The 17,287-nt window shown below is 38.1% G+C and overlaps 1 protein-coding gene across 1 annotated transcript; it reads left to right on the forward strand.

The window, feature by feature from the left end:
• The first annotated feature begins 342 nt into the window (after positions 1 to 342).
• mfsd11 (major facilitator superfamily domain containing 11) lies at positions 343 to 16,204 on the forward strand. Its single transcript, XM_041778293.1, has 14 exons — positions 343 to 561; positions 3,269 to 3,386; positions 3,478 to 3,533; positions 3,730 to 3,837; positions 3,916 to 3,995; positions 4,076 to 4,172; positions 4,270 to 4,328; positions 4,450 to 4,609; positions 7,498 to 7,541; positions 8,705 to 8,770; positions 8,850 to 8,975; positions 9,105 to 9,279; positions 10,962 to 11,097; positions 11,247 to 16,204. Exons 2-14 carry the CDS (start codon positions 3,291 to 3,293, stop codon positions 11,406 to 11,408), a joined length of 1,365 nt encoding a protein of 454 aa, XP_041634227.1. The 5' UTR covers positions 343 to 561; positions 3,269 to 3,290; the 3' UTR covers positions 11,409 to 16,204.
• The last annotated feature ends 1,083 nt before the right edge of the window (positions 16,205 to 17,287 follow it).

Consider the following 17,287-nt stretch of genomic DNA (forward strand, 5'->3'; position numbering starts at 1 on the left):
GGAAGTAGTTTGACTTGTCTGTTGGTTGCTAACGTTAGCATAAATAAAGCTACTGTAATCAGTCGATTCAAACAAAGCACACTTTGGGGTATTGATACAGTTTTTTTTTCCCAAAAGTAACCGTGTTTGATTAAACTATCCCCACCTTTGCATTAAAGAGAAAAGAAAACGAACAATACCCAAACTTCTGGTTTCGATATACCAAAACAATCAACGACTGGATAGGTATATGTACATTGAAAGGTAGCGAGTTTCCTCCGTGCCGAGCATTTATAAATCGGCGATTTATTCCTACAAGCGTAGTCACAGCCCTACAGTCAGCTGATTGCATTCACATGACACCCCTTTCCACTCCGGAGCAAGTTCTGCTGCTCACCGGTGCTGAGAAAGTATTCGCATTTACAGGACGGAAACTTTCATGTCAAGAAACCATACGAAGAATATGAATTTGTAAGGATATCGGACGTGCCACAAGGAGCTAGCTATGTCACCAACAACAGACTGAGCCTGTATACAAAGGAGAGCAGCCAAAGGGTTAGCTTAATAGCTTCAGCGTGTTTGGTAAGTTATCTGCTGTGCCATGCCTCACCTTAAATTGTATATTAAACACACAAAAATACACTTTTCTCGTGTAATTTCGCGAACATGTATTTAAAATCTACACAAACCTGTCAGGAATTTCTCATCCGCACATTGTTTTCTGTACTTAAAAACACACCATTGTTATTTCAGAGTGTAATTTCTCAATAGACAGCACTTCTTTTAAGGCAGTTTTGTAAGTTGCTAATAAAACTCTGATTGTTGGTGTGACGGTTCAACGTGTGACCGTGTTCGCTGGTGACTTCTGTCCAAATGCTTCTGTTGTTGCTGATGTAACGGATGTTAAAAATGGAAAGTGTCCTCGTGAATAACCTTGTGTGGTTTTCACTGAAGAGATATCTGCTATGAATGAATAGTATGTATTATAATATGGTCCCTTGTTAAACTGAAACGTCAGTGTTAAATGCGGTTCTTAAAGCTCCTGAGTGCATTTTTGGGTTGTGGTGATTTTGGCGCCACCTGTGGAAAAAGCTGTGCATTTCATCTTTATGCTTGGTTTATCCTGTATGTCAAGATTATTATAAGTTGTCTCTGATCCTGCATGTTCCTTGGGGGTGGACAGCCATTAGGGAATAATTGTGAACAAAGGAAAGTTAGTACCCTAAAGCTCAAATTGGACATTTACACTGAATTTATCATGAGAAAATTTGCATGGAGTACATTTGCAAAAAAGGGATTTTTGTCCCCTCAGTTTAATTGATTTACCTGACAATCAACATTGTACATTTTTCAGTGCTACAGACCTTAGCGTCTAGCATTGTCTAGCCAGATGAAGGAAGATAAGAGTCTTGGAGTCTTGTACTGAGCTAAGAGGCAAGCTGGGCCCATTTAACATATAAAATATGCTAATTTTGCCACAAACATGTTTTTAATTGAAACACTAATACGCTATTAACTGGGTAAACCTTGGAGGGTGAACACCCGAGTAACGATGAGCCATCCATGAACAAGCCCGTGCTACAAAACGGCTCTTTAATGCGAGCCACATGTCCATCCAACCCTGAGCTGTGTAAAATGGACTAATGCCTTTAGCCCCTTCATCCCTAGCTATCTGGGGCTAGCTCTCCTCTGAGGAAAACCTTTGAAAGGCAAGGCAAGTCCATTGACAGAGTCCTGTCACACAATGTTTGAAGCCCACAGATAATGGCATACTAATCAACTTCAGTACTTTTGGGCGCGGCGAAGTCATGATGTAGGCAAGCAGCAACAAGAGGCTGGTACAATTATGGCGGAAGATATTAGCGTGGATGCTGCTAAAGCGCCAGTTTTATCAGAACTTAAAGAAGAACAAAGACCAGCATAGAGTTGCTTTCTTTTCAGAAATGACAAAAGTCGAGTCCTGTCGTGTGCAGTTGCCATGGTTCTCGTTATGCAGTACTCTATGGAGTTTACTCCTTTGGTAGGGGCGCAGCTTGGTCACGCTACATGTTTTGTTGCTCTGATTGGCCCGTGACAGACAGAACGCTCATCCAATCACCCTCTGAGTTTTTTTTTTTTTTTTCAAAGGATCTGCCCTTTCCTAAACGCTGTCTATGAGTGGTTTACCAGATGGATGTGTGAAACAAATCCATCAGGCATGCCAGGTTAGCTTCCCCTGGGGTCTGTTTTGAAAAAGTAAGGCATCTTGTTCCATGTATAAGCCGGTGATACACAGCTTTATATTTGTCCTTAAAAATTGAAGTCTTTAACCCTCTGGGCTGACTTTTAAACTGTCTCGAACAGCCTGGATGGCTTTGTAAGCTCAGTAGGAGCAAGACTGAGGTAACTGGTTTTGGACCCCATGGAGGCTACACCAAAGCCAGCATGGACGTTTCCCCTCTTGAACCCTGTCTTAAACCCTCTCAAAAATCTGGGGGTGATAATGGATAATGATTTTAAATGGATCAGCAGATAAATTCAGTTACTAAGGCCAGATTTTTCCATGTCTGGCTCTTATCCGAGATTAAGCCCCTTTGACTGATCTTGCATGCTTTTATCGCCACGAGTCTTCCTTATTTTAATGCACTTCCATTTTGGTGCTTACTATACTTCTGTTAATCGTTGACAGCTTGTTCAGACTGCTTTTAACTGATACACATAGATAAGACCACATTACACTTATTTAGCTTCTCTTCACCAGCTCCTTGTGCATTTCAAGATGATTTATACAATTTACTACTTACTACTTTTATCACAAACACCCAGTTCCACCACTCACTTGCCTCTGACTGTCCTAAGTCCTGAGCTGTAGCTCGAAACCTTCTCAGTAACAGCGCTGCAGCTTTAAACGCTCTGCCTCCACATGTTCAGCTGCCCCCCGTGATGCCTGTTTATAAATTGAACCTAAAAATACGCTTCTTTTAATTTTGTTGTGGTTTAAATGTGCTTTGTGAATAGACTTTGTTGGATTGGAAAGGCGCCAGGAGCTTTAAAGAACACATCTGGTGGCATATCGATGATGTTTTTTAGATCTATGATGCCTATATACACGTGCACTGTCAAATCAGTAATGTCAAGTTGTATGACATACATTAATAAATATTTCAAAGAAGTTTGGTTGAAAAAGGGAATTATTTTTAAGTGTTACAGTGAGTGAATATTTGTGGTTTTATCGTCACGTGCTACTCCTTTTTGTACTTGTCTTAATCTAAGTCGGGCTTTTAACTCTAAATTTGTTTTCTTCCTCAAGGATTTTACAAGCATCCTTCAAAATGAGTCCAGAGGGGAAGAAGCTGTTGAACATCATTATCCTGGGCTTCGGCTTTATGTTTATGTTTACCGCTTTTCAAACATGTGGTAATATAGAGGTAGGGTTGACTTCCTGATGCACATTCCACATCGATCATGCACAACTTCAGATAATCAGTCGTTAAAGTGATGCGGTTCTTTTGATTACAGCAAACGGTCATCAAGAGCTTCAACAGCACTGAGTTCCATGGGAGTGGATATACAAGGTAAAGCACTCTAATAGTCTCAGCTCAACAACATTTAGATTAATTGATAACTAAGATGACTAAATCTTAAGCTATGCATTTTACAGTTTTCTCTAAATTCTCTAAAAGGCTGTAAAATAGATCTCTTTAAACCCACCAGACCTCACTTGACCAATTTGCAGCATAAATTGACCATTCTGCCATGTGTCCCTTGCAGCATGGCCATCATCTATGGAGTTTTCTCTGCATCCAACCTGATCGCTCCATCAGTGGTGACTGTCATTGGGCCCCAGCTGTCGATGTTTTTTAGCGGGCTTTTGTACAGGTAAGGTCTTGCTGACTGTGTCACCTTCTGCCTTACATTATTCATGCAAACCAACATGTGTTTTCAATGTTTTTACAGTGGCTACATTGCTATGTTCATTTACCCATACACCTGGAGCTTCTATACCGCGTCTGTGCTTGTTGGAATAGGAGCAGCAGGTAAAACATCATGCAGTGACCATTTACGTAAAGTCATCTTTATGTTTGCGTGTCTGATCTTTGTCTGCTCTGTCTTTTAGTTTTGTGGACTGCTCAGGGAAATGTGCTTGCAATAAACTCTACTGATATAACCATTGGTAGAAATAGTGGCATATTTTGGGCATTGCTGCAGTTCAGGTGGGTCTTTTTTACCTTTTCATGTGCATGAATATAAATAAGATACCCACAGCACTGAGCGCTATGAGTTTTGAACTCCAACATTATTTCTCTGCAGCTTATTCTTTGGAAATCTGTACATATACTGTGCCTGGCATGGACACGTCCACATAACAGGTACAAAGCACGCTACGTTTAACAGAATCTCTGCCTCACATGTTTATTTCTATCGTACAGTTCATTCCTCTTCTCATAAAAAGTTTAATTTTAAGCATGTGACTCACGTTGTGTGTCCCAGACAAGGACAGGCAGACTGTGTTCATCTCTCTGACCGTTATCAGTCTGGTGGGGTGCTTCCTCTTCTTCCTAATTCGGAAACCAGACCCTGATCCTGCTCCTTCTGAGGCATCGGAGTCGCTGCTGCAGGCTGAATTTGTAGAGAGCAACGCATCAGCTAGGTGAGCTTTAATGGGAATTTTCACCGTGTAATTAACAAGCCTCGAAAGAGTCCCAGAAGATAAGACATTTAATGAAGCATTACTGCACGAGATGATTAATAGAAGGGTTTTTAAATGTGGAATGAAATTGTTATTGTGCTTCTGCATGAGTTAATGCATCTGTGGTTGAAAGCATGCACCCTGGTGCTCATCAGATGGAATCAAAATATTTCTAATAATGTGCAGAAATAGAAGACAAAGCAGAAGGTTAAATGGCTAATGTAAAAGTAAATATCTAACTTATATCAGGGATGGGTATAATCTTTAAATAAACTTAATATCCCAACAAAAATGGTCCTGATTTATTCCAAATGCATTAGATCCATAAACATCCCCAGATTGGGTCTCAACTGGTTGAGTCCTGGGACCCACCATCAACTCCTCAAGGACAATTGGGACCCACATTTTGGGGATTTTTTGGTCAATCACATGTATTTAATAAAAGATAGTAGAGCTTGGGCCTAAGGCAGTACTAAAGGTGTAACAAAAACAATGGGAAAAAACTAAATATGCATGTTTTATAGAGTCTCATAGACAATTTGGCAGTTTTTTGGCAGGCACACATCCGCGACCCACTGAAAAGGGTGACCCACTTTTGGGTCCTGACCCACTAGTTGAGAACCACTGATCTAGTGGGGCTCTGGAAGTAGGCAACTGAATCTAGGTGCAGCTGCATTTAGCAGTGAAAGTGCCTAAACAAGGAGCATGCATTATAACTTTTAATAAATGTTCTAAATTACTGATGCCATACAGTCTTGGTTAGAAAATGACGTGAACAAAAGTGAAGTTTTTGATTATTCAAAAAAAAAAGTAATGCCCGTAATAAATTGTTAAAAAGTTAACAGGTGTGTCCCCAGGTCTGGATAAATACTTTACGGTACCAAAGAAAATTCAAGACTTGGACTCGGGTCTTAAAGTTCCACACAAGTATGACTGGAGACTTCACTTGCTCAATCTTTTTGTTTTTCATTTGTCATCATGCCGTGCATATGAAATTAAAATATGAAGAACTTCCCCTCTCTCTTCCTCTTCACGATGTTCACTCTCTACATCTCACGTATGCACACGCTTACCATGTGCTGCGACACGATTGCATCAGGAGAGATGACGAGGTGTTTAGATAAGAGAAGAACTCTGTTAAGAAAACAGAGAACAGAAAGCCAGCCTTGTAACTTGTGTTTAAAGGTTGATATATAACAGAGCATTCATTCCTACTAAATTGAATTGGCTATTTGCATTTAACCCACTGCTTTACTATTTGTTCGACACACAGATAAACAGCAGCATGACTGAGAGAAAAAAAAGTAGGGACAGAAAATGATAAGACTGCATAAAAAACTATTAGATTTTGAAGGTCATAGGTGAAGGTTAAAAAAAATACCTCACCCCTTTAATTTGATCCACCACTGTAAATTTATATAATCACCAGACATTTGCTCTACAGTCCCGATTCCAAAAAAGTTGGGACTCCGTGTAAAATGTAAATAAAAACAGAATGCATTGATTTGTAAATCTCATAAAATCATATCTTATTCACAACATAGCAGATATTGAAACTGAGACATTTTACCATTTTATGAAAAATACTGGCACATATTGAGTTTGACGGCAACAACACATCTAAAAAGAATTGGGACAATTTCCATTAGTACCACTTACTTCTCCGGATGTTTTTTGCCCCATCCTTACCTTTTTGAGACGTGTTGCTGCCAACAAATTCAAAATGAGCTCATATTTTTCATGAAATGGTAAAAAGTCTCAGTTTTAACACCTACAATGTTACTTATGTTCTGTTGTGAATAAGATATGGGCTTATGAGAAATGCAAACCATTGCATTCTGTTTTTATTTCCATTTCACACAGCACCCCAACTTTCTTGGACATAGGATTCTAGTTTCTAAATAGAGTTAGGGGCTTTTTAGATAGTGATTTAACCTATTTCATTCCCCCTACTAAAACAACAACCAGAGAAGCCAATAAAAACTACTCTCTGAGCGTGTAAGTGACAAAGATAAGCCCTTTTGTAGCTTTAAACTTGTGTTTTGCAAATTTATCTCAAGCGTTATGTATTATAGCAATATTTTCCTACTTTGAATTCCTTTAAACCCAAAATGTAAAAGTGAGGGTTTGAAGTGCAGGAATTACTCTTCAGGGGACACAATAACCAGGCTCAGTGTTCATCTTCAGCTCCACTGGAGGCTGTTATGTGTTCAGATTTATTCAACTTGAAGTAATGTTTGAGTAAAATGAGCTGCATGGGGTGAGCAATTTGTCCTGTTAATGATGCTCTTGTGGTTGATAAATCGATGTGTTTTATTCTTGGTGGCATCCAGGGTTACAGGAAAAATGTAGACTGGCAGAGATGTGAATAATTAACCACATATTGACCCTGGAAATGGCAAATTAAGGATATTTATAAGGAAATTTATTCCTCATGCTGTTGTTAAAGGAGCCAAAATGATGAGAAGCATCCCTTGAATAGGCTCCCTCATATTCAGTTACAGTAGTTTGGCACTATTTAACTTCCACATAGATTACTGGACGCTCCTTGGAAATGTCCTGGAAAATGTTTTTCTAAAGATAGATGGGAACCTCGGTCATCCCACCTCAGAGTAGGAAAAGAACGGTGCTGAGCGAGACAGATGACCTTTTACTGTAAATGCTATCCTTTGTTGTCTTTTCTACATTTCTCTTTGTAACTGCTGAGATACAGTTACCATGGTAACCACATTCACTTCAGGGATTTAGGTGAAGATAAAATATAAGCCTGTGTAAGACAAGGTACAGATTGCTTTAAGACAAAAGTTGCATCATCATGTTTTTCTAAACTCTCATCCTTCTCCTCACAGCTCACCACAAGCAAGCCTCTGTTCACAAGCTCTGGATGCATTTGGTAAGTTGTCTCTGTAACATTTTCTTTTAGTGGACCCTAATTACCTCACAATTATATAATCATAAGTGCAATTATTGCTCAGAACGGTGAAAATTACCTTGCAATAAGTTGGAATTTTAACAAAGTAATACCTCGGAAATATGACATAATAAGGAAGTATTTGCCACGTGATAATGTATGAATTTTCTAGTCATTCCTTGTAATATTATAGCAGTTCTCTGGTTATTACATGGTATCTTGCCTTAAACCTAACCTTAACCCTAAGAATTATCAAGTAGCTTATATACAAAATTATCATTGTATTTCATAGAAATTAGAGTAACATACAAGCTAATTACCAGAGGATTCCCACATTATTACTAGGGTCAAGGTATGGGTAAGGATTAGGGTAAGGGGGTTAGGGGTTAGAGTAAGATACCACCTAATATTCATATATAATAGCCACAATATTATGAGGTCTGCAGTTAGAGGGTTAGTGTAAAATACAAACTGATTACCACAAAATAGCCATAACATTACTAAGGAAGCTTTAAGGCTTAGGATTAGAGGTTTAGGGTAAAATACCACCTAATTACCAGAGAATTGGCACACTATTACAAGTTCTAGTGTTAGAGGGTTAGGGTCAAATACCATCTAATAAGTAGAAAATGTCTATGGTATTAAGAGTTCTAGGGTTAGGATTAGGGTTAGAGGGTAAGGGCTAACTACCACCTAATTATTAGATAACTGCCACAATCCTATGAGGTCTAGGGTTAGTCTTAGAGTGAAACGCCATGTAATTACTGGAGAATTGTCTCAATATTATGAGGAATTACTTAAAAATAAATACATTATTACTAGGTATACACTTCCTTAATATGAATGAGTTATTACTTCAGAAAGAGTCACCTTATTGCACTTTTTCTTACTAGATAATTATGCTTATTACTTTGAAAAGCACTAGGTAATTAGAGACCACTAAATAAAGTGCTAACATTGTCTAATCATTTTTCTTTATGAGCTTCTCAAGGCTGTGAATTGGGAATTTTTAAGTCAAGTAATATTTTCACAGCTTTGAGGTAGAAGTATTAAAATCACTTACATAGATTTCTTAAACCAGCAGCTACTAAACAAGCAGTAATGGTGATGAATAAAAAATCCATGTTGTCTTTTTTCTCTTGCAGTCAAAGCATGTAAAATGTTTGTCACCAAAGAGATGCTGCTGCTGAGCATCTCAATAGGATACACAGGTGGGTTAATGATGATGTCTGAAAGTGGATGTAAAATGAAAGTGATGGAAGTTGCTAATGGGTGTCTCTGCTGTTTTAGGACTGGAACTCACTTTTTACAGCGGGGTCTACGGGACCTGCATAGGAGCCATGAATCAGTTCGGCAAAGACGCTAAGAGTTTGATCGGCATCTCTGGCATTTTCATCGGCATTGGCGAGATTTTGGGTGGGTCATCTTTACTGTGTCTGTTTTTCATCTTACTTATGATGCCTGTCTTCTAAAAGCACTCGAGAGGGAAAGAGAAAATACCCCACCAGCTGCATTATTTAATCTCTTTCTCATCTGTCTGCCCAGGAGGGGGCGTGTTTGGGATGCTTAACAAGTGCAACCGGTATGGGAGGAACCCTGTGGTGCTGCTCGGGCTCATCACACACTTTGTTGCCTTTTACCTGATTTTTCTCAACATCGCCAGTGATGCTCCTTTGGCTCCAGAGGCAGGAACAGATCTGCAGGCCTACGTCACACCCAGGTAAAAGACTATAGTGACCATATTAAAGCATACAGTAAAAAACAGAGGGCTTCCATCTGTACCTGATAGACATTGATCACAGATTAAACCACTTGGTCTTTGTTTTTACAAACAACAGTTCTAAAAGAGTTGGGACATTGTTTAAAATGTGAATAAAACCTGAATACGGTGATTTATATATCTTAACAACCACTTGAATACAGCACAAAGGCAAGATTTTTTTTTGCTTGAACTGATAAACTTAATTATTTTTTGGAAATGCCTGCAGTGCATTCCACAAAAGTTGGGACAGAAGCATGTTTACAGCTGTGTTACGACACCTATTCTGACAACAACCTGTCATTTTAATTACTCAACAGTGCAGGGTTTCTGTTGTCATACTCTGTGCTTCATAACGGGTCATACATTTGGGAGAAAAGTCTGACGCCAGTCTAGTACCCATGCTCTTTTACTGTGAAGCCATGCTGTTGTAACTCGTTCAGAATGTGGCTTGGCTGAAATGAGCAGGGACATCCCACAAAAGATGCACCTGGATGGATGCATATGTTGCTCCAAAACCTCTATGTACCTCTCAGTATTAATGGCACAGATGTTAAATCACTATTAAAGTCTGACAAATTGACTGTACTCCTATAGTCAAAACACTAAGTTACTGCCAGTGCAGTCATTGATGTTTTTTTCCCAGCAGTAGTATAAAAACTGATTTTTTTATCAGAGCTGCCACATCTTAGATTTACAGGAAATTTTAAGGACATCAGTCTGATTCAGCAACCAAACATTGTTGTGTCTTTCCATTTCATGCAGCTATTTTTAAACCAGAAGAATATGGCTGAAACAAACAAAAATAGTTTACAGTGTTTCCTTTAAACCAGTGGTTCTCAGCTAGTCTAGCCTCAGTACTCACCACAAGCTATTTCAACTATTTGCAGCCCAAATTCCCCAAAAATGTCAACAGCTCTTATTTATTTAATGAAAAATGTCACAGTTTGGATCTTGGACTGAGCAAAATATATTACTTATTAAAGAAACAGAACAAAACAAGCACAATTTATAAACCATTATCATGTGATAATGCATACATTTTTTAAATTTCCCAGGGTCTTGAGGAATATCATCATTATTTTGTGAGAAGCAGCTGTTACACCAAGAAAAGGAGCTAAGGGAGCTGAGAAAACATTGAAAGTTGCCCATTATCGCAATTAAACACAAATTAAATGGGGGCTTCAGTAGCCTATTTCATAGCCTTGAGCCAGGGACACATTGGCAACCCACTGCAAACAGCTCAGCAACCTACTTTTTGGTGCTGACTCACCTGTTGAGAACCATTGCTTTATACCAATAATCAAAGTAGTTTAACTTCAGCTTATATTAAGATGCAGTGATGCCAAAACAGTAAGATATTTATCTGCTGACTTGAAGCAGTACAAGTCATTAATGCTGCCCCCTCCATATTAACAGGTGGGACATGGGTTGAAATCTCGAGTTAAAATATACAACAAAAAATGTTTAACACAATCCCAGACTCTGCTGTGATAGCTTCTATAACCCTTGATTTATGTTTGTTTCAATTACTTAGTGTTGCCCTAAAAGGGGGCTATTTTGGCTTCACATTTGTACAAGAGAAGGAGAGGCAGATGTGTTGTCCATTGGTGTTTGACTTCTGATTTTGTGTTGCTGCTCAGTGTGGCCGTGGCAATGCTCTGCAGCTTCCTGCTTGGTTTGGGCGACAGCTGCTTCAATACTCAGCTGCTGAGCATCATCGGCTTCTTGTTCCGCGACAACAGCGCCCCTGCATTTGCTGTCTTCAAGTTCATACAGGTGAGTCTGAGACCAGACACCCTGGTGGAGTTTGGATTGGTAGCTGGTATTTTACAGCTATGGAGATTTAATGGCTCTGTCAGTTTCTCTTTCAATCTCAGTCTTTCAGTTTCAAGTTCATCTCAAAATATCATTGTTTTTCTCTCCAGTCCATCATGGCTGCTCTGGCCTTCTTCTACAGCAACTACCTGCTGCTTCACTGGCAGCTGCTCATCCTGGTCGTGATGGGTTTCCTGGGCTCTATGACTTTCTTTATGGCTGAGGCTCTGGCTGAATCTACAAGGCGAGAAACGGACTATGAAAGCATCTGATGTGAGACTGGTGAGGAGGAGGATGAGGAGGGCACAGCTGGAGGAGTTTAGCCTTCCACAGCTGGAAATATATCCCAGGGATAGTGATAATGAAGATACCACAGCTTGACAGTGTGGTATGATTCCTGAAGTAGCCTGGTACCATTTATCTTTGTAATTATATGACATACTGTATATTAAAAAGGTTTGTCCAGTGGGGGTCCAGTGTGCACTAAAGTTATCCTTACTTTGGTTCATTCTGGTCATGTTGTAATTATGTAGTGCACAAACATATCAGAAATTGGAAAAAAATGGTGTAATATATACCTCAAAAAGACTCGGCTGAGACATCAATAATAGAAATCTTGATTTGGACATAAAGCACTTCTGATTCAAGGTCTGTTATTGAAAATGTACATGGGTGGGTAATGAGATCCCACTGCTAGTGCCTGTATGAAAAGAACCTAAAGAAATATACTCATTTTGTTATGAAGCAGCTTTACATAAAACGAACATCTTTGTCTCTGAGTGCTGCTGCTCAGGGTGCATGCAACAACTTATATCAAGAATTTCAGTATTTTGAAACCCGGATAAAAAGTTTGAAATTGCCCATTGTAGATCACTTTTAGAAACAGGCATACACATGGCTGTACTGGCTGCAATGTACTCCTTTAGGGTTGAGAGGCCATTATCTAAGCAGTTCTATCAAAAACAGCTGATGTTGTCGGCAACAGGCTCAGCATGTTGTTTTAAATGGCACCAAACTTGATTGATAAAAGACTAGGTTAAACTCTCTAAACAGGAGTTGCTGATCTGCCTCTGCATTGGTCTATAAGCCTGTTTATATAATCGTAGGATTTGTGCATTTAAAATTGTAAGTTCAAGCCCAACAATATTAAACGCACAATAACAAACTCTGATAAGGATAGAAGAAGTATAGCAACTCCTGTATTCTTAGGTAACATTGATGCTTTTGCCAGTAGAGTCCTGTTGGTTTAAGAAGAGATGTAACTTTTTATTCTGTTTAAAAAGTAACCAAATCTTATACAGAAAAACCCCACTCGTGGACTGAGAATGTTATTTAAAATAAAAATGTATTTCATTAACAAAAATTGGAGCTCTGCCTCACTGACTACAGGAGTTGCTGCTCTACCTCTGCTTTGATGAGTGAGCCTGTTTATATAATTTTGGGATGAGGGTATTTAAGCGGTTTGTTCAATTCCACAATATTTATGAAACGCACAATGCCACCTGATGAAGGCAGAGGAAGCATAGCAACTCCCATATTCTTCAAAGTAACACTGGTTCTTTTACCAATAGAGCCCTGTAGTCTAAAAAAGAAACATGGAACTGCCTGTTCTGGTCTAAAAGGAACCCAGTCATATACAGAAAAACCCCACTCATTGGCTAAGATTGTTATTCTAAATAAACAAAGATTCCACTGACAAAAATTGGAGCTGTACCTCATCAAACATGGGAATTTGTGGTCTACCTCTGCTTTGGTGGGTGAGCCTGTTTGTATAATTTTGGGATGAGGGTGTTTAAAATAGTTAGTTCAAGCCCAACACTATAAAACACAAAATGGTAAACTAATGAAGGCAGAGTAAGAACAACAACTCTTGTATTCTTTGAGGTAAAATTGGTGCTTTTGCCAGTAGAGTCCTGTGGACTTAAGAAGAAACATGTAACTGCTTATTCTGTTTTAAAAGGTGCCGATTCATATTCAGAAAAATCCACTGATGGGCTAAGAATGTTATTCTAAACAAAAAAAGGATTCTATTAAAAAAAATTGAGCTCTACCTCACCAAACAAAGGAGTTGCTGATCAACCCCTGCATTGATCTACAAGCCTGTTTTTATAATTGTAGGATGTGGGCATTTTAAATGGTTACTTCAAGCCCAACACTATTTGTTAAATTCACAATGACAAACTGATGAAGGCAGTGGTAGCACAACAACTCCTTTTTTTTTCTTTCAGGTAAAATTGGTATTTTTGACAGTACAGTAGAGTCCTATGGCCTTAGATAAAAACAGATTACATTAACAAAAATTGTAACTTTACCTCACTAGAGATGGGAGTTGCTGATCTACCTCTGCTTAAACGGATAAGCATGTTTATATAATTGTGAGATATGGGTGTTTTAGATAGTAATCACACATTCAACACAGTAGTGATAGCGCACACAATAACACAAGCTAATCATGGCCTAAAAACTTGAGCAACTACTACATTCTATGAGGTGAAATTTTTATTTTTTGTTACTGGAGTCAGTGGCTTCATGGATGAAAATCTGCCATTTCCTCTTCAAAAACAATCTTAATATTGAAGAAATAGGGCCATTTACAGGCTCTGAATATTTTTCTAAATGGTACAAGACTCTTATTAACAAAAGAATGCCTTTTACCTTGCTAAATGTGGGAGTTGCTGATCTACCCACACTTTGATCTGTAAGCCTGCTTGAATAATGTGGAATGTAGGGGTTTTAAGTTCAGTTTCAACACAACAGTAATGATATGTTTAAAAACACAAGCTTATCGGGGCAGAGGAAGCTCAGCACCTCTCGTGCTCTTGGAGCTAGAGTTGGTGTTTTTTTCAAGAGAGTTAAGTAGCTTTAGAAAGAGAATGTTACTGCCATATCTGCTGTAAAAGAGGAGCTTACTCATTCACAAAAAGGCTGATGGCTGTCTCAGAATGCGGTTCAAAACAATTCCAATAACAAAAAAAGGAGTTTTACAACACAAAATATGGGGGTTGCTTGTCTACTCATCCTTCCATCTGTAGGCCTGATTGATACTTTTGGGTGTTTTTGAATACTTAGTTTAATTCCAACACAATATTTATGAAACACACATTAGCACAAGCTCATCAAGGCAGAAGAAGCTCAGCAGCTCATGTTTTCTTGGAAGTAGAGTTGGTGTTTTGTCAGTGGAAACATGGGAGTTGCTGATCTACCCCTACCTTGATCTATAAAGCTGTACAGACTGTATAATCATGAACAATATATTTATGGGGTAAGGGTGTTTTAACTGTTCATCAAAGTCCAACACTATGTCTATGAAACACACTACAAGGAAGGCAGCAGAGGCCAAGCACCTTCTGTGTTTTTTTAAGGTAAATTTGGTGTCTTTGTCAGTGGAGTCCAGCTGCTTTTAGAGCATCTATTTTATTGCAGTTTCTGGTGGTATCTCTAGAAATCTGTTCTGTATTATTGATGCCAAGAATTACAATTTAAGCCAGTCAGTGGCAAAAACAAACATGTTCTGCAGATTTTCACCATGTTTAAGTTGCAGCCATTACAGCTTGTATTGCACCTGGCATATGAAATTATTTATACCTACTAGCATGAGTCATTCAGACCCTGAATTAAACTTCATTAGGTATACCTATCCAACTGTTTATTAACGCAAATATCTAATCAGCCAATCACATGCCAGCAACCAAAGTGTTAATGCATGTAGGCATGGTCAAGATGATGTGCTGAAGTTCAAACTGAACATTAGAATTAGAAAGACAGGTGATTAAAATCGCCTTTACCATTCTGATGCTTGACCATGTTAACATGCCTAAATACACTGATTGCTGCCTTATGATTGGCTGATAAGATACTTGTGTTAATGAGCAATCAAACTGGCATACCTAATGAAATGATCAGTGAGTGTATGTCTCAATGGGTAGGTTTAAAAATACTGGAATTCCCCTTTGAAATGACCATTTAACATGCCTTGCACTCATAGCAACATATCATGCACAAAATCAACCATGATTATAATGCATTACTGAAAAAAACACCCATCTGTGAAAATACAGTTCATCAAACTGGCTTTGTAAGAGATGCTGTCAAAAACAATTATACACTGAAGCAATTGTGTTGTCTGTCCACTGCTGTACTTCACAGTTTATCAGACATGTTAAGCTGCAGTCACAAGCGATTCACAGCCTGCAATGAACTGTAAAGACAAATATTTATCAGTCAGTTCTCTTCTGGTTATGTGTTTGATTTAAAGACATTACAGCAGTTAGGGAGCAAACAGTTTAAAGGGAAACACTGTCAATATTTGTGTGTGCTAACTTCATTTCTAATCTTATTTTTATATGTTCTCTTTCTTTTCTCAGTCTTTCATTATACCCTTAATGCTGTGTAGCTGGTTTATCTGTAATAAGATCCACATTGGCTGGATTACCCGTGACTCTGCATTCCAGTGAACTTATTGTTATTGACAGCGGGTGACTTCATTTAGCTAAAACAAACAGAAAATTAAATACCAGTCCTTTTTTTTCTTCCTTTGAAACTTTCTTTTAACTTCGAATATGGAGTAAAAAAAGATTTCAACTGAAAAAGAAGGCCAGTTAGAGCAGAAAGCCAAAGATTAGTCTTGTTTTTTTTTTTTTTTTCTGTCACCTGTGTTGTTGCACCCTGAATGAAATAATTTTGATATTGTCTCTCAGTTTAAGCTGATCTGATGCCAAACCATCACAGTGCTAAAAAAGGCCTTAGGACTCGTCCTTTACAAATAGATTTATGTTTTATTTTAAGTGGAAAAGGGTGTTGAGGAACTGTACCACACATGCTGTAGTTTTTTTCTCATGTTAAAGTGTCAGAATTTGAATTACAGTAAATTATTCTGGTTAATTTATTGCTGAAGGAAACATCAGGGGATGGGTTTGCTCAGTTTTTTTGGTGTTGCAATCAATCTCAAGGATATTAAGGGAAATGCATGTGTACTATAAGAAATGTGATTTTATACTTGAATGTAGTAATGAATGGCGCCCAAACTTTTGCTTGCTTGTTTTTATTATCAATAAAATCTTATTTTGAACAGAGAGTGTGTTTGATCAGGATTGACCAAAGATTTTACATTATTATTTTATGGGTAAAGCAGGGGTGAACTACAGAAGCCTAAAGAGGACATACATGTATAAATTTCTTTTACACTTTTTTGGGTGAATGTTGGTGATTTCCTCTTGTTTTCTGGAGATCTTATTTCATGTTATGTTTTTTAAAGTAATGGCAGGTTGATTTTTAAAGATTTACAGAAAATGAAATTAAGTCATACAAGGGAAAACTGAGTTGTGATTCAGAGTTAACTAGAAAGCACTCGGAGAGCGCAGACCAGAGAGCCCTATCTCCCAGTAGTAAAGAATCCTTTAAAAAATTCCTGGATCCAGACAGTGATCCGGATCAGTCCCAAAATCTAATCAGTTCCTCTTTTTGCCATTTCCTGAAAATTTCATCAAAATCCATCTAGAACTTTTTGAGTTATTTTTCTAACAAACAAAAAAAAACCTTGCCAATCACATAACCTCCTTGGCGGAGGTGATTAGATGAATATGTTGAGAGCTAGAAAAAAAAAAAGAAATTTACACTATATTGTAAGAAAAAGCAGCAAAATAAATAATGGATATGATATGATATATATGTTTGCATGGCTTATAATGGTCAGCAGGTCTTTAACAAACTGAAATATTAAAGCTCCTGTGAATATATTGTGGTTTTTCATTTTTGGCACCCCCCTGTGGACAACTTAGTCCCGTTATCGACATGATAACTATCCTATGAATGCATAAGTTGTGTTTTCCGGGGAAAAAAATGCTTTTATTTAACTATTTGTCACTCATTTTGAATGTTTGCAGAAAATTTTACAGAAGGTTTCATAGGATGCTTTAACCCTTGTGACACCTACCCTTGGCAGTTTAACAGGCTTTAATAATCATACTGTATAAACAAGCTGTTTCAAAGTGGTCTAGTTTGCTTTTGTAAGTGATAAACTGTCCACCATATCATTTCAGTATTTTCCTCAGCTACCTGAAAAGTCTGTACAGGAGCTTTAAAATCCTATTTTTTTTTTTTTTTTTTTTTAATGTTAAAAGTCACAAAGTGTATTGAATTCACCAAGAGACAA

Source organism: Cheilinus undulatus, linkage group 21 (assembly GCF_018320785.1).
Source record: "Cheilinus undulatus linkage group 21, ASM1832078v1, whole genome shotgun sequence".
Lineage (NCBI taxonomy): Eukaryota > Metazoa > Chordata > Actinopteri > Labriformes > Labridae > Cheilinus > Cheilinus undulatus.